The sequence below is a fragment of the Sturnus vulgaris genome, chromosome 7 (genome assembly GCF_052056855.1).
Source record: "Sturnus vulgaris isolate bStuVul1 chromosome 7, bStuVul1.hap1, whole genome shotgun sequence".
NCBI lineage: Eukaryota > Metazoa > Chordata > Aves > Passeriformes > Sturnidae > Sturnus > Sturnus vulgaris.
The window spans coordinates 3,531,484-3,558,710 of NC_142249.1; the positions used below are offsets into that span (position 1 = coordinate 3,531,484).

The 27,227-nt window shown below is 53.0% G+C and overlaps 1 protein-coding gene and 1 long non-coding RNA gene across 2 annotated transcripts; one reads left to right on the plus strand and one right to left on the minus strand.

The window, feature by feature from the left end:
• The first annotated feature begins 1,271 nt into the window (after nucleotides 1-1,271).
• LOC148223081 (uncharacterized) lies at nucleotides 1,272-7,344 on the plus strand. The gene is made up of 4 exons (XR_015804693.1): nucleotides 1,272-1,390; nucleotides 1,520-1,654; nucleotides 6,295-6,472; nucleotides 6,577-7,344. It is a non-coding gene; the product is annotated as an uncharacterized LOC148223081 (long non-coding RNA).
• Nucleotides 7,345-18,559: 11,215 nt separating this feature from the next.
• On the minus strand, nucleotides 18,560-21,993 carry ARL4C (ARF like GTPase 4C). Its single transcript, XM_014893137.2, has 2 exons — nucleotides 21,195-21,993; nucleotides 18,560-21,035 (listed from the first exon to the last, which is right to left on the minus strand). Exons 1-2 carry the CDS (start codon nucleotides 21,767-21,769, stop codon nucleotides 20,948-20,950), a joined length of 663 nt encoding a protein of 220 aa, XP_014748623.1. The 5' UTR covers nucleotides 21,770-21,993; the 3' UTR covers nucleotides 18,560-20,947.
• Between the last annotated feature and the right edge of the window lie 5,234 nt (nucleotides 21,994-27,227).

Genomic DNA, 27,227 nt, shown 5'->3' on the forward strand with positions numbered 1-27,227 from the left:
TGGGTTTATCAGGTGCCTGAGCCACCCTCCAGCCCTTGCAGCCCTGCATGCCCAATTTTCCAAGCAGCTCCATCTTTGGCAGCGTCTGTGCCTTTTCCCTTCCCGGGCTGGCAAGGTGAAAAATCCACCTCAGGCAAGCTGTTCACAGGAGGAGAGTGGGAGAAGGCTTTCAGACAGCAAGGCTGTGCCCCCAGACACCTTTCCAGCCCTCCAAAATCCACATCCCAGCGGCGCTGATCCCCAGGCTCCATCCTTGCTGCTGTGGGCGTCAGGAAATGGGAACCGCAGCTCCAGCGCTCCTGGTTCTTACCCACATGGGAAAAAGGGAGCGTGGGAAGCTGCTGCAGAGCTCCTGCTGTGTAGGAAAACCCTTGGGATGTGTCCATCCACGCCAGGAGAGGACCTGGACACGGCGTGCTTTGAACAAGCCGAGGTGATGCCCGGGTCCACGCTGGCCATGGGTCGTTCCAGGGCACTGGAAAACAGTGCCACATCCAGCCCTGTGCTTCTGGTTATCAGCTGGTGACAAGGGCTGCTGGCAGGAGCAGAGCCAGGATTTAAAAGCTGTGATCCAAGCCCTGCTCTGCTGCCTGTTCTGGGTCACCTGCAAGGCCACGCCGAGCTTATTTTCAGAGTCTGGCTCGGAGGTGGCTGGAAGCTGATGAATTTATACCCGGGAGAGCCAGAGATCCTGGCAGTCACTGCTTCAACTCCGAAGGAATTCGGAGAGGAGGAGGGGGTCAACAGAGAAGGGGACAGGTCTGGCTTGCTCTTGATTTGTCTTTCCTGGTGTGGTGACATTTTGCTGAAACATCAGCTTTTTTTTTTTTTTTTTTTTTTTTTAATAGTGCTAGAAAATGTTTCAGAAACCCTTTCCTTGCCAGTATGCTGTTCTTCTCTAAATCTTGTGCCTTCCAGATCTCCCAAAATAAACTGCTGTGGCCACAGACAGACATTGCTTTGGTAGCCTAAGCTGCCGTGGATGAAAACACACTGGACCATCAGTCAGGCTGCACCTGGCTACCAAAAAAAGCCCTTGGGACTGGCAGCATCCAATATTTATGGTTTCTGTCCTGGCCTGCAGTGACAGGACATGGGCAAGTGGCTTCCCTCTGACAGAGGGCAGGGATGGATGGAATATTGGGAAGGAATTGCTCCCTGGGAGGGTGGGCAGGCCCTGGCACAGGGTGCCCAGAGAAGCTGTGGCTGCCCCTGGATCCCTGGGAGTGTCCCAGGCCAGGTTGGACAGTGGAAGGTGTCCCTGCCCATGGCAGGGGGTGGAACGAGATGGTTCTGAAGGTCCCTCTCAGCCTAAATCCTTTGAGGATGATGATGGGTCTCTGATTTTTTCCAGCCTCGAGGGGTAGGAAATCGACTGCTGAAAGCCTGGGTAAGAGCAAGTCCGGGAAAACATCTTTGGAAAGCATCTTTAAAGTGTTTTGTTGATGCACTTCCCCTATTTTTCGTCAAGCCTGAGGGGGCTGATATGCAGCTGAAAACAGTTTCCGTTGTTTTCCAGCTCCTCCAGGGCTGCTCCAGGCAGGCATCTTCAGGAAAGCCGCTCGGAATTGACTTCCAAATGAGAGTAATTAAAGCAAACGAGGCCTTTGCAGGGAGGGAAGAGCTCCCGGCTGGATGATGCACTCGGCTCAAGGTAATTGTCCTAGGGCAGCTCTCACACTGTGCTGGGGATGGGATGGTTTAACACTCCACACACTTCTCCTTCCTTCCCATTATTTTCCCATTTCCAGGAGGCTCCTACCTGGGGTGTCCCTGTCATCCTGGCCGGCTTTAAGTGACTTCTGCCCGAGCCTGCCTGGTCTCACTCAGCTGCTGCCAAGGTTTTAAGGAGATTTAGTGTCCCCCACACCCCTGGGGCAAAGGGAGGTGGGGAGCAAGGTGGGATTTGGAGCCCTGGAAACTCTGGTGTGTTGGTTTTCTTCCCCCATCAAAAAACAGAGGCTAATTTTGCAACCTTAGCGCAAAGCAAGGAGAAGAAAGCACTAAATGAGGCAAGAACTGCCAATTTCACAACAATTGTCAAGAAATAGTGAACTGAAATATCCCCTAAGGGTGGGGAAAATGTCAAGCCTGAGCAGTTGTCACTGGCTTTTTTTTTACCTGCAAGTCACACATTGCATCCCTCCCTGGGGATGTTTCTGCTCCTCTGACACTTCCTGACCTTTCCCAAAATGTTGTGGTGTTGTACTCTGACTGCTGCTTTTTTTTTTTTTTTTTTTTTTTTAGGGGGGGTGGGGTGGGGTGGGATGGGGTGGGGTGGGGTGGGGTGGGAAATGTGATAAAAGGAAGTAGAAGGAAAGGTTTCTCTCTCTCTGTTCTTCTTTTTAATTTTTTTTTATTTTCTTCAAGCCAGAAATGAGCAAATGGAAAATATAAAAGAACATGAAAATGTCCCAATTCTTTCAAAACAGCTCCTGGGTAATTTCCACCCTCAATTACAGATTCTGTGCACCATTAAAAAAAAATATATATATATATATATAAACTCTGTATCTCCTATGGAGCACAGGAGGATTTTCCTTTGTCCACGTGCCTTGGGCACTGACCTGGGGACGTGGGGAGGCTTTCCTTGGGCTTTGGTGGCTTTGAAAGCCCCGTTGTTCCTTCACAGGGACCCTTTATGCTGATCGTGCACATTCTGCGGGCATCTGTCAACAGGGGAGGGGGGGAAATTGCTGAAATGGGTAATAAAGGAGATGAAAACAATCCGTGCTGGCCTCTGGATAATAACCAGCTGATATTAAGCCTAAGCCCAGCTGAAAACAGTTAATAATAAATGGGCATTAATTAAAGCCAAATTACAGGGGAAGGTGCAGGCCTGGCTCTCAATCCAATTAGAAGCCTGAAATTCATAATGGGGAGAATCTGTCCAGCCTGTGAATCAATGATCAAAGGCTGGGAAACAACAGCAGGGCTGTGTCAGGGTTTGGATGATGCCCTGGACAGGGAAGAGGCCAGAGGAGGATGAAGAGAGAGCTTGTTTGGGTTTGCCACACACCCCAAAAGGTTTGGGATGAGTCCTGATGGGAACAAGGTCACACTGGGGACCTTTTTAAGAAGCTTTAGAATGTGCTATCTTCCAAACGGCCCAAACACCTTTTTTTTTTTTTTTTTTTAAAAAAAAAGATATTTTAAAGAGCTTTTAGGATGTGCCATCTTCCAAACACCATCTACGAGGGAAAGCACAGCATTTTGGAAGCTCGGGGCGTTTAAGGCACATCTTCAGGCGTGTCCCACGAATGAGATGGGACATCACTCATCAGCAATACCCAGAAAAGGCCCTTCTGCTCCAGAGAAACTTCACGTGTTTGCTGTTTCTCCTCCTGACCCAGATGTGCAGTTCAAGCCCAAAGGGAGTGTCCTCCCCCAGGAACAGCCGTGGGGATGTTTTTGCCATGAGGAAAATGCATTTTGGCACTGGGGTTCAGCACAGCCTGGCTTTACCGGCACCCACAGAGGCAACTGGGAAGGGTGCTCCAAGTTGGACTTGGAATTACCCACCAGATAGAGGCTGATCCATGGTGTGGAGCTGGATCCATCCCTCCTGGGGCAGGGATGGCTGGCACAGGGGAGGCATCAGGACTTGCTGGGACCAGACCGACCCCAGGGGAAGGAGCCAGGGAAAAGGAGCTGGCAAAGCTTTGTCTCCTCGGCACAGCTTTGCCAGAAGCAGCCAGTCCCTGGCTTGGAGCAGGAATTCCAGGCGTGTCCCTGCAGGCAGAGCACGAGGGATGCTCTGCACATCCCACACTGGTGGGCAAGGCTGGGTTTGCTGCAGCACGGCCACTCTGCCTGCAAGGAGCAGCAGGAGGGAGCCTGACTCCCCAAATACTGATTTGGAGCAGCCGCAGGGAACGAGCTGAGCCCAGAAATATTTTAATTATCCTTTTCCAAAGGAATCCGTATTTGCAGAGGCTTGAGCACAGAGTGGCGGGATGGTTTGGGTTGGGATTTTAGAGATCACCTCATTCCAGCTTCCCTGCCATGGGCAGGGCTTGTTTCCTGCTGCCAGGCCTGGGCATGCTGAGAGCAAGAACAATTTTGTGGGATGCTCGGCTGAGGTTTAATAGTTTGGAAAGAAACCAAAACCTTTTAGCCCTTTAGGTGCAGTGGATCCCCCACAATTCCAGCATTGACACCGGGACCTGATGGCTCTGTTTTGAATTTCTGCCACTTAAATGATGGAATATCCTGAGTTTGGAAGAGACCCACAAGGATCATCCAGTCATGGAATATCAATATGAAAGGCTTCAGCAGGGTGATGGGGTCCTGTTGTGTAGGAAATGGCTTTCAATCCATTCAGCTGTATCCAAGATGATTTCTTTCCCTTCCTGACCTGCAGAGATTATTCTGGAAAAACAATTCTTTAGATGCTACAGCAGGAGGAATATAAATAGCTGAACAGATGAACTAGCCTCCCTGGCAGTACAAATACTTCCAAGTGCTCATAGAACAGGGAAAATGAAGGCTGTAGCAGGAAACAGAGGGAATCCCTACACAAAAGAAGGAAATTTGGGAAGAATGACTAATCTAGGAGAGGAAACTAGGTGCTGTGGCTGGCTGCTAGCACGGCAAGTGTCTCTCAAAGCATCAATGTGCATTTGTGAGCAGAGCAAAACAACCTGGAATAGCTGACATTCCAGGAGGAGCAGGGCTCCTGGGATCTCCCAGGGGCCTCGGGGATAGAGGCTCTGAGGGGTCAGGTGAGGAATGGACTGGGATGAAAACAGAGAATGCCTTTACATGCCAACCTGGGAAGTGCTTGCACCTGGGTGACATCAAGGTGATTTATGAGGGAAGCCCAATTAAGGTTCCCAGTGCTGGGAGCTGTTTTTTGGAGGAATGATGACAGGAGCAGAGCTTGCTGACTCCTGCAGCCTCCTGTGGGTGCCTGCCCTGCGCTCTGAGCCTCTCCTTGCAAGAGGCACCCAAGTACCCACAACAAGCAAAGACACCTCTGATCCATTTTCCCCATGCCATCCATCCCCTCTGTGGTGTCAGCAGAGCTGCCCTCCCTTCCCAGGGCTCCCTTCCTTGGAATTCCAGGGCAGGGAAGCTGTGGGGCTTCAGCTTTGGCTTTAACCACAATTATTCAGGGGAATGGTTTGACGTGGTGATGAGCAAAGGCTCATGTTTCAGAGGTGACTTGGCTGCAGCCCTCACAGGCTCTGAGGAAGTGGGCGAAGAGATAAGAAAATGAGGAGAAGCTGGAAAACAGGCCTTCACTATCTCTTGCACCTGGAGCAAATGAACGGGCAGCACGGATGAGACTGATGAGAAACCTCTCAGCTTCGTCTGCAGCTTTCTCCTGCCAAGATGTGAGCTCATCAGGGGGAATAAATCCATGCAGAGCCCCCTTCACATCCCATTCCTGACCTTTTGGAAAGCAGCATCCCACTGGCTTGGGGTGTCACATGAGCAGAGACACTGGAGGATCTCCACTGCACATCTGGTGTCCAGCCCTGGCCACTGCCAACCCTTCCCTGGGAGCCAGGCTGGTCAGAAACCATTTAACTCCACCCCACTGCCCTCAGGGGGGGCTTGGCTGCTCCAGCAGAGCCCTCTAGCACAATGCGGAGCCAACAGCCCCAACCCCTGTCACCCTTCCCTACACAGATCCAGGATTCCGAGAACCTTGACCCTGCCTGGAGCCACCCTGGGTCTGGCAGGCAGAGTGGCTGAGGTGTGTGGAGGTTTGGGTCAGGTCAGAGCAGGCTCCTGGCCCCAGGTCAGTGATGGATGGATGTGGAGGCCCCAGACCAGGGCTTATCTCAGCTATTTGGGTTATTCTTGGCATCTACCTTATCTCAGCGTTCAGTGTCCAGCCCTCTCCGTGAGCCTGGACTGTGGAGAACAGGTTTCATCCTCACAGCCTTCAGACTTTCAGCATTTCCAGCTGCTCCTTGTCTCCTCTCCATCAGGGGAGAAGTAAGACGTCCCTATCCACTGCATGGGGGTTGGAATGAGATGATCTTTAAGGTCCTTTCCAAGCCGAACCATTCTGTGATTCCATGAATTCACGGATTGGCTTTGAACAGGGAGGTGCAGTTATATCCTTGAAGACTGCAAAAGTCAGATGAGGTGGGAGCCCATGGGGGAAGGGAGATGGCCTTGTGATGCTGATCCCTCTCTTCTATTTTATGCATCCTAAAAAACCCTCTTCCCTGATCTTTTAGGCTGGGGATGGTACCTGGGCTTTGGGCACTGCTCCCCTTCAGTCTTTTTGAATCAGAAGTCCCTCAGAGGGAGATGTTCTCTCTTCTCTACCCCTAGATATCTTTCCCAAAAGGACAGAGTGTCTCCTGTATGATCACAGGAATATGAACAGGAGCTCATGGTTGGAACAGAGGCTCCAAGGCTGTCTGGGTCCATTTGGGTTTCAGCGCTGTGGCTGGATTCTTGGATATCTCACGGGGAGTGATTCGTGCCTGGGCCTTTCTTCGTGGCAGGGGTTTGTATAACAGCTCTCTGTGATGTATAATAAGAGCTGAGTGAGTGAGTGATGAATTCTTCCCTCACTCAGGGTATTTATAGCTTTTTCTCTTTCTCCTCCAGCGAGTCACCTATTTTCGCACGGCTGGTGGGCGCTCCGTGTCAGCGAGGCTCCAGCTCCTCTGCCAGGGCTGGGGGAGACTGGCCAGAGCCTCCAAAGTTTCTCAGGACTGTGAGTGCTGCATTTTCAGATCCCCTTGTGTGTGAAATCAAACTAAAAGCCACGAGACCACGCAGTACCCTTTTTATTTTCGGTGGCTCCGAGGGTCTCATTTCCCATCTGCTCCTGCACAGGCTCACGTTTTCCTTCTCGCTTTGCACGGGAGCTGGCTCTCAGTATCCTGTTGTGGGATTCTGCTGGGATCATCCTTCCCAGGCTGCACCAGCTCAGACCAGACCAGGTGGGATGAGATCCAGAGCATCTGGTGTGGTTTTTTTTTTACCACCCCCATGATCACACATCATGTGGACCAGCACGGATTTTCACCAGGAGCTTATTACTACTCCCGTGTCCCAAAAATGTGCCCGGGTACATTTTCACCTGGAGGGCTCAGGAAGAGGGAGCAGGTCACCAGCTAAGTTGCCAAGATCTCCATCCCTCCATCCATCCATCTCCAGGGTGGATGGACATGCAGCATCATGTGGAAAGCTGGAGCCACAGGGATGGACGCTTGCACAACAGAGCTTCCAGCCCTGGGGGGGTCTCCTGTCTAAGCAGAAAAGTAATTACAGGTTTTAAAATACTTCATTTGTAACATTCCTCAAGGAGAGCTTTGTGTGTCCTTCCATCTTCCATTATGGGAGTAACATAAAAAATAGACTAAATTTGAAGTTAAATGGTATTTTGAGGTTTTTTTTTTCCTATGCCTAACCCACTGCTTCTGTTTTCCCCCCATATTTTGCTTTTTTTTTGTTGTTTTGTTGGGTTTTTTTTTACACTGAGAGGACTCCTCCCCAGTGAGGACGCTTCAGCTCCTCTTTCCCTGGCCATCCCCCCTCTCCAGGCTGCTCCAGGTTATTCCCTCACCTCCCCCCTCCCTCTGCCCGGGGTGGGGGTTTCCTTGTACCATCCTCTTGCAGCTCTGTACACTTGTGCCCTCCTCCTCTTCCCACAGCCTGATTTATGGGGTTTATCTTTCTTTCCCTTTTACACTGCACCTGATTGCAGTGACCTCTGCTCCCTGCATAGCTTGAATTCCTCAGAGGGGGCTGTGGGAGGGGCTTTCTCCTTCCCTGGGCCACTCCAGATGCCACCAAGGGGTCCCTCAGCCACGTCCATCCTCTGCCCAGGCTGGGGAGTGACAGGGGTCTCCAGGGGGGATGTCCTGCTTTGAGTGGCAGAGAAGGCAAAAACAGGGTCATCCCCTGCCCTGGCGATGTGCTGCTCCCCCCAGCCCACCCCAAAATGTCATCTGTCTGCCTCCCTGGAGCTGGGGAGATGTGCTGGACCTCCCCTGGCATGGGCTGTGATGGGGTCAGGGAGAGGCCAGCGACACCGGGACAGGAATCTTGGTTTTCCCGGTCTCATCCGTTCCTCCCTTTCCCTTCCCGGCGCCTGTGCAGGATCTCTCAGGTTTACACCTGGTAGAGCCAGGGCTGCCCATTCAATGAGGGCTGGAGAAGATCCCAAATTCCTGAGGGTGCTCCTGCCTGTCTGTGCTGGCAGCTTTCCCCTGGGCGGGATCCATCTCCCACCACATCCAAAGGGTGAGGATGAACGAGCCCCGCTCTGCCACGCTGCCTTCAGCCACAGCTCAGCCCCGTGTTACAAAAAGGACCGTCTGGGAGGTGGAGCAGGTCCAGCTCCCTTGGGGGATGCTCCTCTTCCCTGGGGACTCCTGCATCCATTGCAGCAGCCGGGATTGTCCCTCCCTGGCGTCTCCCTGTCCGGCTCCATGGCCTGAGGCACAGCCTGAGGTGGATCAGCAAGGACTCAGGCTGGGACACGGATTAATTAATCATCACCCTCCACCCCTGATTCCCCTTCCCTCCAACAAGCCTGACAGCTGAGAGTGAGCAAGAGTGGAGAAGCTCATCCCTCTGCGGGAATTGTGCTTCCCTGGGAGATAAAGTCTCCCAGATGAGAATGAAATGGTCACTGGAATTTAATTTCTTTTATCTGCAGGCAGCGGCAGGGCACTCACCACTGCCCAGCACCCCACTGCAACCAGGGACATAAAACGAGGGCACAGGGACCCGAGGCTTTTTCCATCTGGGAAATGCACCTTGGCTTTGTCATTGCACAGTTTCACCCCCGACAAAGCTTTAGGGCCAGGGATGTCTCTGGTGCCAAAAGTGAGAGCAGGCAGTGTTTAGGTCAGCTGGGATGGCTCTCACCACACCCTCTTCTAACACGGGTTTCCCACACCTACTGGTCTTTAAGGTCTCCTTTTTTCCTTGGAAAAGGAGCAGAACATGTGATTTTTCACTCTGCACTTGGGGAATTTCATGGCTCTCCATCCCATCCTCAGGACAGCTTTTCGAGTCACTCATTACAGACACAGTGGTGAGGTGCAGCTCTCAAAGTGAGACAGGGACAAGCTTAAGCCTCTGGGAGGACAGGGTTTTATCTCCAGCTCTCATGGGGCCTTGTGGGTGGGAAACCTCAGCCTGCTGGGGCTTGGTCACTGCAGTCACGCTCTCTTTCCTCTGTCTGCCCTACTTTACTTATGAGGAAACTTTTGATACAACTTGTGCTGTTAGAAGGGATAAAACCACTTCCAGCAAGCTGTTGCAAAATCCTAAAATGGGAATAAAACTCAGGAGTTAATTTTTAGTTTTGTTTTTTCTTTTCTTTTCTTTTTTTTCTTTTCTTTTTTTTTTTTTAATGCTAAGTACTGGCTTCTTTCCAGTCTGCTGCATCACCCAGAAGGCTGCAAGTTCCCCTTCTGACATCTGAGAGGGAAGGTGGGGCTCCTCAGCATGAAAAGTAACCCCCAGGACGTGGAACTTGTGCTAAGCCACAAAGCTTTGGATAAAATTCCCAGGAGCTGGCATTTAAGGGAAGGCAAGAGGCACAGTCCTCATGATTCCCCCTGCACTCATCCCCTTGCAGCTGGGCAGGCAAGGGTCTTGTTGGAGGTGTCTGGGACAGGAAACACTTGGGATGCTGGAACTGAGCTCGGAGGGTTTGGATTTCACCTGGAACGTTTGGAATGGGCATTTGGAAGCACTGGCAGCCAGGCTGGGAGGCGCCCCAGCCCTACGTGACAGGTTTGTGGTGGTGACTGACAGCAAACTGCACTGCCAGACCTCTCACTGCACTAATTACACATCTGCAGGTAGCCTGGAGTGATTCCTCCCTGCCTGACACACTTGGGGAGCCAAGCTGGGCTCAGGGACCCCCCTCCTCAGCCATTCTTCTTCCCTAGGAAGAGCCTTTTGCTGCTTTTTTGTTTGTAACTGGGGGTGATGGAGCCGATGTTGAGGGGATAGCCAGAGAGGGGAAATCCCACCCTGCACGCCCCTGCCACATGCGGGAGCTGTGGCTGCCCCTGGAGCCCTGGAAGATGAGATTTGAGGTCCTCCCAGCCCAGATTATTCTGGGATTTCGTGATTCGGATATTCTCATCCTGGGAATGGTTGCCATGGGGCTTTCCTGTGTTTTGGCTGATGTGGTGCTTGATGCTGTATCCATGGATTTGCTCAGTTCTGCCCAAAGGAATTCCAGTTTGTATTCCTTCCTCCTCCTCCCAGCCTGCATAAGATTTTGTCTGATGAGCAGCCTGGCTGGGAAAATGTGATTGGGATTGATTTTGTTGCCTGCAGCCAGTGTGGATTGGAGATTCTGCCACTGTTTTGTTTTTAGAAGTCGATTTCCTTGTAATTCTTCCACAGTGAGGACTTGCTGCTTTCCCTCTAAGATATTAGACCTTGCCTGAGCAGTCTGGGCTTAAAACTGAATTTTTCATGCTGTTCTTTTCTCACAGAACTGGCTGCAGGGCTGGGGGTTCATTCTTTCTTCTTGCTTCCCGTTTCTCCTGCTGCAGGGGAAGGGACTCTCCCATCCCACCTGTTTGGGATGTCCCCCTGGAACTGCTGGAAATGAGCTCCCATGCCTTGCTAATCCCCAAGGAGCTGGGAGCAGCCTGAAGCAAGACTCTGTGTCATCAGGTCAGCCTGAAAATCACCTGGAAAACTGACAGGGAATTGTTTCTCCTGGGAAAGGTGGGGAAGGAGGGGCCAAGCCTGCAGGGAATGGGATTTAAGGGCCTTGCTGTCTCCATTATACCTTGTGCATGTCCAGAGCTTGTTGATGAGCAATTAAGGCAACGCTTAAGCAGAGCACAATAAAGTAATAGTAATTAAAGGCACACTATCCATGGCTGCATGGATACATGGGTTGTTGGGGATGGAGTGAGGAATTCAGGGATTTCTGCTTTGAAAAGGCACAAATCAATCCCCTTTTGAGATGGAGAGAGGGGAAAAAAGAAAATATCTGAGCCTTGTAGAATTCCCTGTGTTATTTTCCCGATCAGACCTGGAGCTGCCAAGGCTCCTCTCACCCAAAAGGGCACCTTTTAAAGGATTTTACTTTTCAGAGTTGTGCCACACAGAGCAAAGTTCCCAGTCCTTTTCCTGCAGTCAGAAATCTCCTGGTGTTTCAGGTAATAAATCTGTTTATTCAAGCTCTTCTTCTGCCATGAGACCTCTCAAACATTTGCCCTTGCTAGGGCTTTTTTATGAAAAAAAAAAAAAAACCAAACAAATAAATGTGTCAGGGGTTCCGGTTTCTGCCAGCACCAGGAGGGTTTTGGAGAGTGAGTTATTACATTGGACCTCGAACCTGGATTTATTTCTGCTGTGTTCCCAAGGACCAGCCTGTAGGGAAAGGCCAGTCTAGGATCAGCAAGGATGCAAAAGAATATAGGTTTAGGGGGAATTTAGGGAGAAAATTAATTTTTGTGGTGTTTTTGTTGGGTTTTTTGTTTGTTTTTGTGATTTAGCAATTGCATCCACAATGGATTGATTAAAGCAGAAGGGAGGACTCAAGGAAGGTCCCCACGAGAATTAATCCCCCTGGAATAATCAGGAATAACTTTTCAGGGTAGGGCAAAGCCTCAGGAGCAGCAGGGCTGAGGGGAATGAAAGACAAACTCCTCTTGCCTGCTGCTCTCCCTCTCATTATTATCTACACATAAATTACCCACATTCTTTGCAAGCCGGGTCTTGTCTTTACTGAGGGAGTTCAGACCATCAGAAATGCACCAGTTTTCCTGCACATTTCCTGATACCAGGAGCTCCAAGGGGGCAGGGGGTTGGGAGCAGGGGAGAAATGGGACAGGGTTTCTCCTGCTGCCGTTTCTCAGTTTCCTGAGATTCCTGGGCTAGCAATACTGGAAATGTCCAGATGTCCCAGCATGGAGAATACCCCCTGTGCCCTGCCCAAATTTCATTATATAACTGCAATAATGCAAAACTCCTTCCAAAATTCCCAGTAAAGAGCCAGCTCAGAGCAAGCAGGGCCTATCCCAGCAATGTTGTCTCAGCATTATCCAAATGCCCAAGGTCACTGCAGCTCCCTTCTCATCCCCCCCACACTGTGGCACTTTGCCACCACCAGCATTTCCATGAAATGGCTCCTTTTCTGATGAATCCTTGGGTTGTTTCTTTTGTTGTTGTTTTGGTTTTTTGGTTTTTTGTTGTTTTTTTTTTTTTTTTTTGTGGATGGCCAGGGAAGAGCAGCACTGGCTGCTTTCCAAGCAGCTCCATTGCAGATGCCAGGATTTGCACAGGGGCCTCTCTCCCCCCCTGGTTAATGGATCACCAAGACAAGACCTGGCTGAGTCTGCTGGGAATATGGGCTGGGTAAACACCCACTCCATGGGTAACATTCCCACTTTAGGGCTTGGTGGAAATCTGGGGAAACAGACCCCCACAAAACACCTCAGTCTAGCCCCAAAAAAGCATCCCTGCCACCTCCAGCTGAGAGTCTGGGGGATACCCTGGGTTTCTTATCCCTGAGCAGAAATAATTTCCCAATAATAATTTGGGACCCAATAATTTAATGGGGACATGGATAGGTCACAGAGATCTGTGATTGCCTCCATAAACACATCCATGGGGTGAGGGATAGCCCAGCACAGGGTGGGAAAAGCTGTGGGCTGGAAATGCCAACCAGGAGAAATACAGGACTGTAGAACTGGAAAAGCTCTCCAAGATCATGGAGTCCAAATACTCCACCCAAAACGGCCAAGGTCACCACTAAACCATGTCCCCAAGTGCCACATCCACACCTTAAAGCTCCTCTTCAAGAGGGGCAGAAGGAGCTAAGAGAATATTTATATATATATGTATATAAACCAGAACATGGATGAGATATAAACACCCATATATAAATTTACATCAATATATGTAAACCCCCCACATATCCAGAACTTCTTTGCCAGGAATTACAAATAAGGAACTCGAATATCTCCGTGGTCTCAGCAGACGCAGCCCCGCCTTCTCCCTCCCCTCCTCCCGCCTCACTCTCTCCATTATCCAGCTAAAAATAAAGGAGTTCTTGAGCACCCAAGTCTCCCATGGGCCACTGGATGATCAACACCAAGCCTCGGTGTTTGCAACCCCACCCCAGGGCTGGGAGCATGCAGAGGCTCCAGCCCCAGGTGTGGGATGAGGATGTTGCTCATGGACCACAAATTCTCTTCTCCCAGGCTTTCCCTCATCCAGAGCTAAGCCAGAGGTTATAAACTCTCAGGCCACAGTGATAAAACTCGAGCAGGACTCTTCTCTTTCCCCCCACCCCAATCCTCCCGATGGCTTTATGGCCCTTCATGCTCCACATTGTCACACCAGGACTTCCTGGCCATCAACAATGCTTGGATTTCCCCCTCCCTGTCCAGCAGCTCCCTGGGACACAGAAAATGCTGATGCTCAGGTGTAATAAATAGTTTTAGCGCCTCCCCCCCCCCGCTTTGCCCTCACAGGGGAGGAAGGACAGGGCTCCAGGTGGGTTAGTTGCCCTGCAGGAGGTTCTGCAGCTGCTGAGGGACGAATTCTCATCCCTTTGGACTCTTTGCATGCCAGCCCCGTGCTGAAAAATGGGCAGCATCTCCAGAGAGGCTGGGCTGGGTGGGAAGATGTCTGGTGCTGGAATCTGCAGGGAAAACTGGCAGAGGATGATTTTATACCATCCTTGCCACCTTCTTCCCAGATCTGAGCTGCTGGAAGTCCCAGAAGGAACACAGGAGGTCAGCCCTGGGCTGGACTGAAGTAGCAGAAGTTTCCCCACTTCTCTGGGACCATCAGGCGCTTCCCCCTTGGCCATTCCTGGGAGAGGTGCACAGGCAGGGCTGAAGGCCATTTGTTCTGGAGATGGGGAATAACCAAGCACAGGCTCCAGGGAGAAATTTAGGAAGGAATTCCTGGCTGGAAGGGTGGGCAGGCCCTGGCACAGGGTGCCCAGAGAAGCTGTGGCTGCCCCTGGATCCCTGGAGTGCCCAAGGCCAGTTTGGAGGAATCTGGGATAGTGGAAGGTGTCCCTGTCCGTGGCAGGGAGTGGGATGGGATGAGCTTTAAGGCCTTTCCAACCCAAACCATTCTGGAATTCTGTGAAGAATGGTGTGTGGGCCATGAGCTGTTACTTTTGGGGTTTATTTCTTCCCAGCACCCATCGTCCTCTTGAGCAGCTCCCTCCTTGTGTTTCCCAAGGATGGGTTGGAAGATCAGGGCCCATCCTGGGAGGATGGAAACCAACCTGCAGCACTGCCATTCCCTCCCCAGCCCCTGGACATTGTCACCAGACAGCAGAAGGGTGGGGAAGCTGCCAAAGAGCTGAAGGGCCCCTTTAGTTCGGGAGCACGGGAGGGGCATTCCATGGGCTAATTAACCATTAACCAGCACTACAATCGCCCTGTGTTCCCAGCTCCCACCTCCAGCCTGGCCTCCACTGCTGGGTAGGTGGATTGCAGAGTCCTGAGCTGCTCCCAGCCCTGCTCCCAGCCCTGGAGACGTGGCCTGGCACGGTGCTGTGGTGGGGACAGGAGTTTGTGTTCCCTTGGAGGGTTTCAGAGAGCTCAGAAATGAAGCCTGGAGTGGCCTGGAGCTGCTGGGAGCTGATGGCAGCATCCCTGATGCAACTCTGGTGCCCACAGCACAGCGGGAACCCCTGGATCTGCAGGAATCTCCCACTGCCCTCCACCTTCAACTCTTTTTCCCACCAGGGAAGGGACAATCCTGCAGGTTTAGCATCTTCACCTTGGGGATCTGAGAATCACACCGGATCCATTCTTTTTCTGAATCCTAGGGAGTAGGAAAAAAAGCTGCCAATTTCCTTTTATTCCTGTGGAAAAGGAGTCTGGAACAAGTTGAGTGATGTGACCAAGGTTAGGCAGGAGTATAAAACCCCTGCATTTAGACCCAGCTTTGTGTGCTGCTCTCTTCCTGGCAGCAAAATACTTAAAAGCAAGGCCAGGTGGAATCAGGAGCTTTAGGAGTGCCTGTTTCCCCAGTCTCCATCTTTTGGGAATGCTCCAGCACGACGGGATCACAAGAATGAGAGCAGCTCACCCCAGCTGCAAAATTTAGGCTGAGCAATAAAAAGAAATCCTTAAAAAAAATCCTTAAAAGACCTTAAAGACCATCCTATTCCACTCTCCTGCCATGGGCAGGGACACCTTCCCCTTTCCTAGGCTGCTCCAAGCCCCATCCAACCTGGCCTGGAACATTTCCAGGGATCCAGGGGCAGCCACAGCTTCTCTGGGTAATCTGTGCCTCCACACTCTTTTGTTATTTATTTACTCTTTTAATCACTATTTATTAATAAATATACTTAATAATAATAATTATCATTCCTATCTATTGTATCATTCACAGCAATAAGTAAGGATGACTAATAATAAATGAGAAGAATCTAATCTGTGGGCTGATGAAGAACTCTCTGCCCTTCTCACAAATTCCCGTTGTGCTTCCAGGGTTTCAGGAAGTGCTGGGATGCCATCAGTCAGGGCAGTCAGGGAGGGAGGACAGGGGGTCATGGGACACATGGGATTCCTTCTGGTCACCTGGGGGGTGTCCAGGCTCCATAACTCACCTTCCAGCAGTGTTTTAATGGGCTTTGTGAGCTTTCCTCCCTGAAATCTCACACCAATGTCTGAGGGAAGCAAACACAGGCTAAGCTGAAATACACAGAATGCTTTATTAGAGCAAATACTCCCAGGCTGAGCTCTCCATATTCAAACATCCTTGTGCTGAAATGTCTCAATTTTGCTCTGCCAGGCCAGCACAAGGCTTTTTTTTGCATGGTGTGTGTGCAAAGTGCTTAAAGTAACTCACAGCTGCCCAGACAAAAAGTTCTGGTGATTTGGGGACAATTCCCATTGAAGAAGCTCCAGGATGGGGCTGCCTAAAACAAAGCAAACAACATTTGAATCACAGTGGGATTTTTTTTCTTTCTTCTGGTAGCGGTTTCTAGCCTTTATAAAGCATTGGCCGTCCTCAGCCCACCCCAAAATTTGGCCAGAAGCACCTGGTGCCGTGCAATAGCTGCCAATGCACTACACCACACTCCAAGGATCCAGCGCCCTCCGGATTGCATTAACCAAGATGATCCTTTTAAAGATCCTTGCTTGGGAAGCAAATCCCATTTGAAATAAAGCAGAGGGATTTAGCTTAACGAGGCAAAGCCAGGGAAGAGAGGCAGAAGGACCTTTGTGGCTGATACAGCACCAGGCAAGGCAGAACCTGCAGCCGAGGGGCTCCCGGGCTGGAGGAGATGTCGGGAAGCTGCGTGCATGGAAAAGTGGGATGCACCAAGCTGGAGAGGCTGCCTTGTCCATGGGAGCACTTGGAGATCACTCAGCAGCCTTTCCTGGTGGCCTTCAGGGAGAAGGGGTCTGTCAGGGACCAGCAGAGGAGCAACAGGGGACACACTGGTGGCTCATCTCTGCTTATTCCTGCCCTGACCTCGCCTCCCGCTGCTCCCAGCCCTGATCCATCCTCTTGGAATGCTCCGGGTCCTCATCCACTGATGCAGCCCACAACCCAGCTGCTCCCTCGCTGTTTCTTCTCCCGGCCGGTCTGGTGCAGGGGCAGCATCCTTGGGCACTGCCCGGTGACCCCGTGTGCCACCAGGGTCCCCGAACATCGCGCCGAGGACTGTCCCTCGCTGTTTGGCCGCCCCGCCCGCCCGGAGAGGTGGCGCAGCCCCATCCATCAGGGCCAGCAAGGTCAGCAGCCCCTTGTGCAATGTTCTCATGACAACCGGCCCCAAACACCGCCTCCCCCCGTGCTGACAGAAGCACTCCGGCCAGCAGGACAGGCTGCTGCGAGGAGGATGTCCGTCCTTGCCGCTGGAAGCACAAGGAGCTCCGCTGGCCACAGGGCACAGCCCCTCCCGCCCCTTCCCGCAAGCGCTGGGAGAAATCCCAGCTCGGCCCCTCCACGGAGGGAAAGGGTAGATCCAGCTGCAGACACACACAGCCGGGCACAGCCTCTCAAAGCCACAGCCCAAACCCTGGCAGCCGTTCCTCTTTCCCCATCCCAGGGGAAAGGATGGTTCCCCCTTTAAACCAGGAGGAGCCCCCACCCCCCAGCCCTCAGCTCCATGTGGTGCCCAAGGGACCAAAGTCCAGCTCCCCTGGCACACAGATAAGCCCAGGGACACAATGTCAGAGTCCACACGTCCAGGACAGCTGGAAAACCCCCAACAATCATCTTCTGCCAGGTGGGATCGGTGAGGAAAAGTGCCTTCAGGCTAAGGAAGGTGCGGGCACTGCAGCATCCACTGCTGGACTTTCAGATCCATGAAAGCAGGAGGAGCACACTGTGTCCCGTGGACAATGGGGCCAGAGGATGGTCAGGAACATCTTCAGGAGCACGGGACCATGTCAGGGCAGGGACAGGAGCCAGTCGGCGATGCTGTGTGTGAGGAAGGAGCCCGTGGGGAACTGCACCTTCCAGAGGCTCTCCGCAGGGTCAGGGGGCAGCTGAGCAATCCACAACTCAATCCTGGAATGCCACGGTCCAGCTCAGCTCCGAAGGATTTCTGAGCCTTGAGAGCAGCTCAGCAGCTGCAGCGCTGGATAAGCCTTTGGGTTCAAAGAATCGTGGAATCTCCTGAGCTGAAGGGATCCACAAGGATCCAGTCCAACCCCTGGTGCTGCAGACACCCCAACAATCCCAGCCTGGGCATCCCTGTCCAAACACTCCTGGAGCTCTGGCAGCCTCGGGGCTGTGCCCCAGCACCCTCTGGGGGAAGAACCTCTCCCTGATCTCCAGCCTGACCCTGCCCTGACACAGCCCCAGCCGTGCTCCGGGGTCCTCTCACCCCTCAGAGCCCCCCCATCCCTGATGGTGCAGAGCAGACACCACATCCCCTCACCCAGGCACTGCACATCCCACAAACCTTGGGCGGGGTGAGAACACCCCAAGCCCTTCCAAATCTCACTTTCACAAGTCAGGCTCATCATTTCCCCTCTGGCTGCCTCATCATCATTAAAAAAAAAAAAACAAAACAAAACAACAACCAAAAAAACCAAAAGAAAAAGTCGTTTGCCACCCAGCTCCACCGCTCCCCTCCGAAATGTCACCCTGGGTTTCCTGTGTCAGCAGCCACCCAGGAGCAGAGGCAGCCTCGAGCTCTGTCTGCAGCATCCTGTTCCCCAGTGGTGTTTTAACCCCTGCAGACCTGGCTCTCTGCCACCGACACCGCTCGCCCGAGGCCACCCGTTTAAAAAAAGCCACGCTGAGTAAAAATGGAAACTTTCTCTCTGTGTGATCGCCCCTCTAACGTGGATTTAAGATCAGAGGAGGTGGTGGAACAAAATCCCCCCCCCCACCAAAAAGTATCCTCCTTTCTCACAGACAGCAGCAGAACTGCAGAGCCATTAAGTGACCTGCAAAAGAGCTCAGATTTCATTAACCAGCAAATTATGAATGTCCCCCATGTCCTAAGCGGGCTGCCACGTGACAGACCCGTGACACTGGATCCTCATCAGGTCACTTCTCTGTTCCCTTGTCTCCTCTCCTTGGGGAGGCAGCAGGAACCTCCTTCAAACCGCACAAAACGCAGCAATGATATTGAGAAATGAGCAGAACACTGGGGTTTGGTTGGTTTTTTTTTGTTTTGCTTTTTTGTTTTTTTTTTTATCAGGCCCTTTCATTGTATAAATAATTTATTTCAGTTCACAGCATTATGTCTGCACCTTAAAAAATAAAACAAAAACCAGAAAAAGAAAAAAAGGAGGCGGGAAGAACAGAGACTGACGGACAATGGTGAGGGCAGGACACGGGATATCGCGGATGGGAGCACGGCAAACGGACCTGGGGGAGTGAGACCTGCCAAAAAAAACACCCCAGGTCATTCATAATCCGAGACGATGCACAACCTTGCAAAGAGCCCAGACAGTTCCCCTTGGGAGCTGCTCTGCTGAGGCCCCTCTTCTTGCAGCCCACCGAGGGCGACGCTCGTCTTCACACAAGGAGGGGAAAACGGGGTGGTGGAGGAAACGTCACGGAAACACCACGGAAGCCAGGAGCTGCTCGTTGGAAAAGTCTTTTTAATTATTGCAGAAAGCAGAGTGGCTGGCAAGGGCACGGGCTCAGCGTCCCACCCGGCTCAGCCGAACCTTCCAGCGCTCTGCCATCTCTCCTGGGTGGAACAAGCTCCCAGGAAAGACCCAGCTCTGTAAAAACAGCCTTTCCTTTAGCATTTGCTAAACTGAGACCAGCCAGGAGGTAAAAAAAACCCACCACTAACAGCCTGCACGTGTCACTCCTAAAACCTGATCCCTCTGGAGCTGCTGGGGTCAACACAGCTTTTACATTTCAAACAGGTCGCTCTCCCAAAAAAGGGTTAATACATGTGGCTTCTGTGGCATCAAAAATAAATAATTCTTTTCTCTCTCTCTCTGTCTCTCTTTCGACTGCAAGTACCAAAGTGTTGGAGGTGAAGACAAAGCAGGGAAACCCGAGGAAGCGGGAAGAGAGCCACCTGAAGGGATGGGACCAGCCCACACAAATCGGGAACTCAAACCCCGCAAGGGAAGAAACACAACTCGGCTGCAACATTTGTTCCCTAACAAAACCCCCCGCCCCCCCAAAAATGCTGTGTGGAAGGTGCTCGTCACTGCAAGGGGAGGATCAACTCCCCGAAACCCGAAGGGCATTTTGCTTTTGTCTGCTTGGTGCTTTCCCCTTGGCTGCTCTGGGGCTTGCAAACGGGAAAGCTGGTGTAAAATCACCAGAAAATCCCACCTGCCTCCAAATTCAGGATATTTGACCCCTGAGGGCTGCCTGCTTCAGCTCTGTGGGAAGCCAGGACCCCGGAGGGTCGGATCCCAGGCTGGAACACAGGCAGCAAGTGGATTTTGGTGCCCAGCCCCATGCAGGTACCAAAATGTTCCCTGCAGGAGGAGGTGGCCAGGCCCGACCCGGCTCTGCAGGCAGAGCTTGCCCAGGTGGCTACTGGGGGAAATGAGGGGCTTTTAACCAGGTTTGAATCTTTATTAAAAACCTACCACAACCCCCTCATGCCTCTTCAGCCCCTGCCATCTTCCCCTTCCAGCAGAGACTTTCTGCAGGCTCTGGCCATGTCTGTCTGTCCATCCATCTGTCCTGCCCTGCCATGACCCCCACTCCCCCGACTTGGCCTCCTGCCTCACTGCGGAGCAAGCACAGTGGCCAGAACCCCAAACTCTGCCTTTTTGGGGGTTTTACTAAGCGACCCCTGGTTTGGATCACCTCCAAAGCCGCACCTGGGAGCACCCCGTGCACGGGGCCAATGCGCACCAGCGGGGGGCTTGGCTTTGCTGCAGAAGGTGACACCACCGAGCCTTTGAGAAACGGGGGTCCTGCACGAGCCCCCCAAAGCTCCCAGCAGCGTTCACCCCAAACTCTTGGGTATTTTTTTTCCCTTTTTTACCCCTTTTTTGAGCCGAGAGCTTAGAGCTCTGCACCACCCAGCAGCTGCTCAGCACCCCAGTGTCGCATCCTCCCCCCCAAAGCAAAGGCTGCCCGTCCTTGCTCTGCACCCTAAAACACCAGCCAGGGGTGGGTGGATGTCCCCTTACCCATCACACCCACCCCTCCAAGACGCTTTCTGCTGGTCCAACCCCCCCCCACTCCAAGCTTTCAACACCCCTTCCCACCACCGCCCGCGGGGGAGGGATCCAGGGATGCGGGGATGCAGGGATAAGGGCTGCAAGCCCCCTCCCCGCTGACCTTGCCGAGCCGCGGTGCATCCGCACCCTCCGCAGCATCGACTCCCCCCGCCCCAAAATGCATGTGGGGGGCTGGCATCGACACCTCAAATGCCCCCAAATGCCCACGTTAAAGATCCAAAAGCACGCTGGGCTCCGCTCGAACGCACTCCAACAAGGTCCTGCCCTGTTGGTTCCCCGGCACACAAAGGCTCGGTGGTCCCGGAGGATGGAGAGGGGGGATTCATCCCGTTTTTCCATGTTTCCAGCCCAAAGGAGTCCGGATCAGACCCTCAGGAGCACGGGGCGGTGGGAGAGGGGAGCTCCGGGATCTGGGCTCGGCTGGCGGGAGCCGCTTTGTTATCACCACTATTGTCTGTCCTTTGGGGAAGGAGGGAAAAAAATGAAGAGGAAGGGAAAAAAAAAAAAAAAAACAAACAAAAAAAAACGATTAAACCCAAAAGAATCGCTTTGGTTCTGTCTCCCCCTCGGTTCCTTTGTCTGCTCCCCCATCCCTCCCCGCCTCGGCTGGGCTTCTACCGCTTCTTCTTCTGCTTGAGGGACTTCCTGCGCTTGAGGATCATCTCGTAGAGCTTGTCCATGCCCTCCGTCAGCCCCTCGCCGATGATGGCGCAGGCGGGCTGGATGTGGTAGGTGGTGGAAGGGGTCAGCTCGTGGAGGGCCAGCTGCTTCTCGATCTCGGCCACCGGCAGCGATTTGGGCAGGTCCTGCTTGTTGGCGATGACCAGCAGCGGGGTGCCCTGGTTCTCCGCGAACTTGGTCACCTTGTGCAGCTCCGTTTTGGCTTCCTCCAGCCGGTCCACGTCCACTGAGTCCACCACGTAGATGATGCCATCGGTGCAGCGGCTGTAGGACTTCCAGAGCGGGCGCAGCTTCTCCTGGCCGCCCACGTCCCAGAAGTGGCAGCTGATGCCCTTGGCCGTCCCGTTGCTGAGCCGGATCTTCTCGGTGTTGAAGCCGATGGTGGGCACGGTGTTGACGAACTCGTTGAACTTGAGGCGGTAGAGCACCGTGGTCTTGCCCGCCGAATCCAGGCCCAGCATGACGATGTGCAGGGACTGGAAGGCGGAGATGTTGGAGGAGATGTTCCCCATGGCCACGGCTCACGGCCGCGCTCACAGCCCCGCGCCCATCCCCGCGCCGCCGGCCCGCAGCGGGGTCACGGCTCGGGGCGGCGGAGGGAGCCGGGATCGGGGATCCGGGATCGGGGATCCGGGATCGGGGATACGGGATCGGGGATACGGGATCGGGGATACGGCACCGGGAACACGCAGCGCGGCTCCACGCGGCGGCAGCGCGCCGGGACTGCCGACCCCCGCCCCGCCCGGCAGGAGGAGGAGGAGGAGGAGGAGGGAAAGGAGGAGGAGGGAAAGGAGGAGGAGGAAGAGAAAGAGGAGGAGAGGAGGAGGAGGAGGAGGGGCTGCGCCGCCGCCTTCCTCCCGCTCCGCCCCGCGTCCTGCCCGGATCGCCCCTGCCTGCACCGCCCCTGCCTGAGCTCCACCTGGTCCCTACCTGAGCTTCTGCTCCTCGGGAACCCCGGGAGCGCCACCCCCCTGTGCTGAAAGCTTGGTTATCCTTATGTTTGTCACCGTAACCGACCGCAGCAAGCAGTAAAAAAAAAACCCCTTTAAAACAGTAGCCAATCCAAGGTGTGGCTGCTCCATCCCTGGAAGGGTCCAAGGCCAGGTTGGACGAGGCTTGGAGCAACGTGGGATAGTGGAAAGTGTCCCTGCCCATGGCAGGGGTGGAATGGGATGAGCTTTAACTCTTCCAACTCAAACCGTTCTGGGATTCCGAGATTGTTCATTGCCCTTGAGGCACCAGGAGGGACTTTGCGGTGCACCAGAAGCTGCTCAGGCACAGCTCCTCAGGGGCAGCTGGCACCAGCGATGATTCGAGCTGGAAAGCAGCAGAGCAATGCCGAGTGTCTGTGTCCCCTGCAGCTGTCATAGCATCCCAAAGCAGAGAGATGCCACGAGAGGAAAACCTTTCTGGATCCAGGCTGGCACTAGTGTTGATCGCTGCTGTTAATGCCTTTTGGGTCTCACGTTTTGTAAAGGTTGGGAGTGCTCTCAACCCCTCTTTAAAGCTCCCGAGGTCTCCATGGCCGCACGGCTGAGCCGTGGAGAACTTCTGTCCCATTAAAGATCTACTTCCAACTAACGATCCAGTTCCATCCCCTGCTATGGGCAGGGACACTTTCTGCTCCCCCAGGTTGCTCCAAGCCCCGTCCAGCCTGACCTCGGACACTTTCAGGCAGCCACAGCTTCTCTGGGCAAAACCTGAGCCGGAGCTGTTGCTTTTATTTTCTGCTTTCCCTCCCGAGCCAAAAAGCAGCAGCAGGCTGGTTGCTACAATATTACCCATTGCCTCTTTTGTGAAATAAATATCGACTCTATGTGACAGCTTAACCAGAAAGCCCCAGAGAAAGAAATGCACTGCAGAAGACAGATACTGCTTTTAATTTAAGATGCTTTCACCCCTCAGCGTGCGGTGAGGATTTGTCGGGCTGGAGTGGGATCATCCCTCACATTCATATTTCATCCCGAGGACGCTTGTGGAGGCTTTGTGTGGAGATAAGGCTACCTATTAACACGTGCCATCATTAAAAACTCAGGCAGCTTGCTTTTGCAGCCCTCAGAGGTGACACTAGGCACAGTTTTGTGGAAATCACCCTGTGGTGACAGCGGGAAAAGAGCAGGGAACTCTGTGCCCGGCATCATGCAGGTGGGAGAAACACTCCTTGGCATGAGTGAAGTGGCACTGCCAATCCAAAGTCGAGGCACAGGCTCTGGATGGGCTGGAAATATTTTGTGCAGTAGGGCTGTCCTAGACTGATCTTTGAGCAGGTGTGAGCTCAGGTTTTACTCTGCCACCATACCGAAGAAATGAGGTTCTGAGAGCACGTGGAGAAAACTGTAAGTGATCACCAGACTCCAGGACCCGGAGCATTAAAGAAGAATAAAAAAATGCCAGAAACAGAAGAATAGGGTCATATCTGTGAGTGGCAGATCCGGCACTGGCACTGCTCTCGTCTCTTCTTCCTGAATAGCTCCAGCAAAAGCTTCCTTAAAGGCTGCTGTGAAGGATAATCCCGAAGCGAGGGCATCCCGGGCTGCTCCCAGAATTAGTGGCTAATCTGTGTGCAATAGGGCTGGGATTTAGGAATTTACCTTCGAGCTGTGAGGCCATGCTCACAGGGGCCAGGAGTGCAGGAGATGCTGTTTCAACCAGGTAGCGCTCCCCAGGAAATCCCTCCCTCCCTCATCCCGCTGCTGGAGACAGCTTGGACCCTCAAGAAAGGCCACGCAGGCCACCAAAATTCCTTTCCCCGCTATCCTAAGTCTAAAGGGGAGTCTTCCCTCCTGCGCACCCCTCCTTTTTTCACGCCGTTTCTAAATAAAGGCGAGATTAGATAGCCGGGCTGATCAAACCTGGGGATGTTCTCCAAACCGGCCTCAGATGAGACAATCCCGAGGGGATGGAGATAAACGGGAGCGTCGCAGCGGTGAATTATGCTGCGGCTAATGCCAGCTATCCATAAATAAGCTGGTAAAACCTCGGCGGAATATTAAGCGCAGAAATAACAGCGTTAATCGCAGCTGAGAGGAGTCTGCCAAGTCCATTCGGTGGCAAATTTAGGGAGAGGAAACCCATCTTTTCCATAAACCCCCCCTCCTCTCGCCGCTTTTTCTCCCCCGTCGCCGCCCTTCCCCTCCTATCAAGGTTAAGCAGCGAAGGTTAAAGGCAGCATTAGCATCTAAATGTGCGTCTGAGGATGTGACAAAGGGACCGCTGCTGATCCCCAACATTTCGCTCAGGCGGCGCAAAGACTGTTGCTGCCATAGTAACTGTTTTCAGACATGGCAATTATTTCTTCCCAGCTTTCCCCCATCCCATCTCCCTTCCCCCAGCTCATCCTGCGCTTCCAACTATCTTTTTTTCATTCTTTATCTTTTTTTTTCCTTCTTTCTTTTTTTCTTTTTTTTCGAGGGGGAAATACAAAAGGCCGGAGCTAAGGGAGCGATGCTCCCCGCGCTTCCACGGCCGCGCAGGGATTATCCCTAATAGTGACTTTTAATCTGCATCCAATTAGCCCTTCATCACCCGGGCAAAGCGAAACCTCGGAGCAGCAGCTTCTGCCGGAGCTTTCTGCCAAATCTCGTGACCTGGAGAGGGGGGAAAATCGATTTGCAGGGAGCATCCCAACTCTTGGAGCACGCAGGATCCTCTCTCCCTCCCCTGCTCCTTCTTTCTTTGCCTCGAACGCAGAAACAAAAGGCAGCAGAACGGGACAAGCGGTGCTGCAGAGACACCAGCCCAAACAAAGCCCACAGGCCGGGGCTGTAATTAGGGCTGCCCCCATTCCTGGCGATGGCGGGGATAATTAATGGCATGCCCGTGACGAACAGCGCTGGGCTGCCACAGCTGCGGCGCCACTTCTGGAAGAGCCGCTGGTGGGACAAGGCAGGGGACTGCGGGCTCCTCCCCTCTTCTCCCGGAGTTTGAGAGATGAGCTCTGCCCGAGGAGCTGCTTTCCCGGGACAGCGTGAGCTGGGAGAGGCAGCCATGGGAAACATCGTGTAGGGAACGCTCATCCCAGGTTTTGAGCCCTGTTGGAGGGGGAAAGACCTTGGCGAGGCTTTTGTCGTGATCAGCATCCTCTCTTTCTTCCCTTCACCCACTCTTTTCCTTTCCAAGGATTTCTCACTCGCTGGATAATGAGGCCAGGTGCTGCAGGGTCATTTAAGGGTTGAGGAGCCTGGGAGTCCCATGGGAGCCTCTGGGATGTTAACTCTGAGGGAAAAGAGCATCGCGGATTTAATGGGACACCTTCCTCCCGGGAAAGGCGGCGTTGGATTCCGAGGGGCTGGGCGACACAGCCGGGTAGCCCCCGGAAAGGGTTAATGGGGGAGAGCAGAGGAACGGGAGAGACAGACAGACGGACACGACATATTTAACACCGGATGATCCCTCTGAGCGCTCCACTGCACACCTCGGCACAGGTTTCTCCAGTGGTTTCTGGAGACAGCCTCCCGTGGGTGTTTTCCTGTGCTTTGTCTCACCTGCCAGCCTTCAACCCTGCTCTGGGAGCGTCCTTCCATCCCTACCCGCTCCTCTGCAGAGCTCCTGGGATAAACCCCAAGCTCTGGTGGCTCAGAAGTGTCTTCAGGTGCTCCCGGGTGGATGGAGGATGGAAGGATGTGCAGAGAAAGGGCTGGAGGGGCCATAAAAGCAGCATCATAGTAGCGAAATTACTAAATCCACAGAGCTCCTAATGCAGGAGTGGGAAATAATCCGTTCATCTGCAGCACAGCAGCAGCTCAGCTCCTTTCCATGACCTCAGATGCCTCCTCAGGCCAAGCAAAGTCTTCCAAGGACCAGCTCGAAGCTGACTTTTACAGCTTTGGCCCCAGGAAGCACCAAAACAGCCACACACCCAGGAGGAATTGGACCCAAACGAATTGGTGTCAAAAAAGCCTTTCCAAGGCAGCCCAAATTCCACTCCAGGAGTGGAGGCAGCTGGAGGAGTATAGCATTAGGACAGGCATGTACGAACTTCTTTTTTTTATTTTTTTATTTTTTTTTTTTTTTATTTATTTATTTTTATTTCATGAATTCACACCCACCATGAAGCTTTACAAGCGTTTATCTTTCTCGGCATCTTGGGGTCAAATGCCGTGGCTCACTGATTTTTTGCTGGATAAAGACCTGTGAAAACTGCCTGGAAATGCCCTCTGCAAACTCTCACAGCCCAAGCAGAGCCTCGCAGTTAACTCGTGGCTGTGATTTTCACCAGAAAATTCTCTCTTCTTGTGCTTTCCTTTCACTGCAGCCCCAACTCTGCCCGTCCCTTTTTCCCCCGCCAAGCCATGAAATTGGGCAGGAGGAACAAACCACGTGCGTGAGCGGAGCAGGCAGGGACAAAAGCAGCGAGCTCCCTGCCTTTGTTCCCGTGATTTGCAGAGATGCCGGCCATCAATTTGGCACTGCCGCTGCTGCTGAGGGCACCGGGAGGGGACACGGGGCAGCCTCGCACTCCAGCTCCAGCCAAACAGCATTTCTATTTCTTCCCTAAACATCTCTGCTCAGGTTTAGATGTCCTAACCGGCTGCTTGGAATAAAATATTGTGGTGTGGAGAGTGAGGAAAGTAGGATTTCCTCCTGTGAGCGTTTTGGGGGTGGAGGTGTCAGCAGCTTTTTGGGTTTATCTGCTGCATCTGGGACTCCACATCCCCAAATTCCTGCTACCCTCAGAAAGGTGCCAAGGAATCACAGAGTCCTTTAGGCTGGAAAAGATTTGTAAGATCATTGAGTTTAACCATGACAGGTTGAAACTATTCCCTGTGAGGGTGGGCAGGGCCTGGCACAGGGTGCCCAGAGCAGCTGTGGCTGCCCCTGGATCCCTGGCAGTGTCCCAGGCCAGGTTGGACATTGGGAGAAGCCTGGGACAGTGGAAGGTGTCCTTGCTCATGTGTAACAAGATATTTTTACGGGTCCCTTCCAACCCAAACCATTCCTAAAATCATCTCGTTCCACCCCTTGCCATGG

Excerpts from the sequence above, each read along its gene's own strand:
- ARL4C (XM_014893137.2), bottom strand. The coding sequence starts at position 21,769 with ATGGGGAACATCTCCTCCAACATCTCCGCCTTCCAGTCCCTGCACATC. Across the intron at positions 21,036-21,194 it reads CTCAAGCAGAAGAAGAAGCG|GACAGACAATAGTGGTGATA; the intron begins GTAGAAGCCCAG and ends CCTTCCCCAAAG.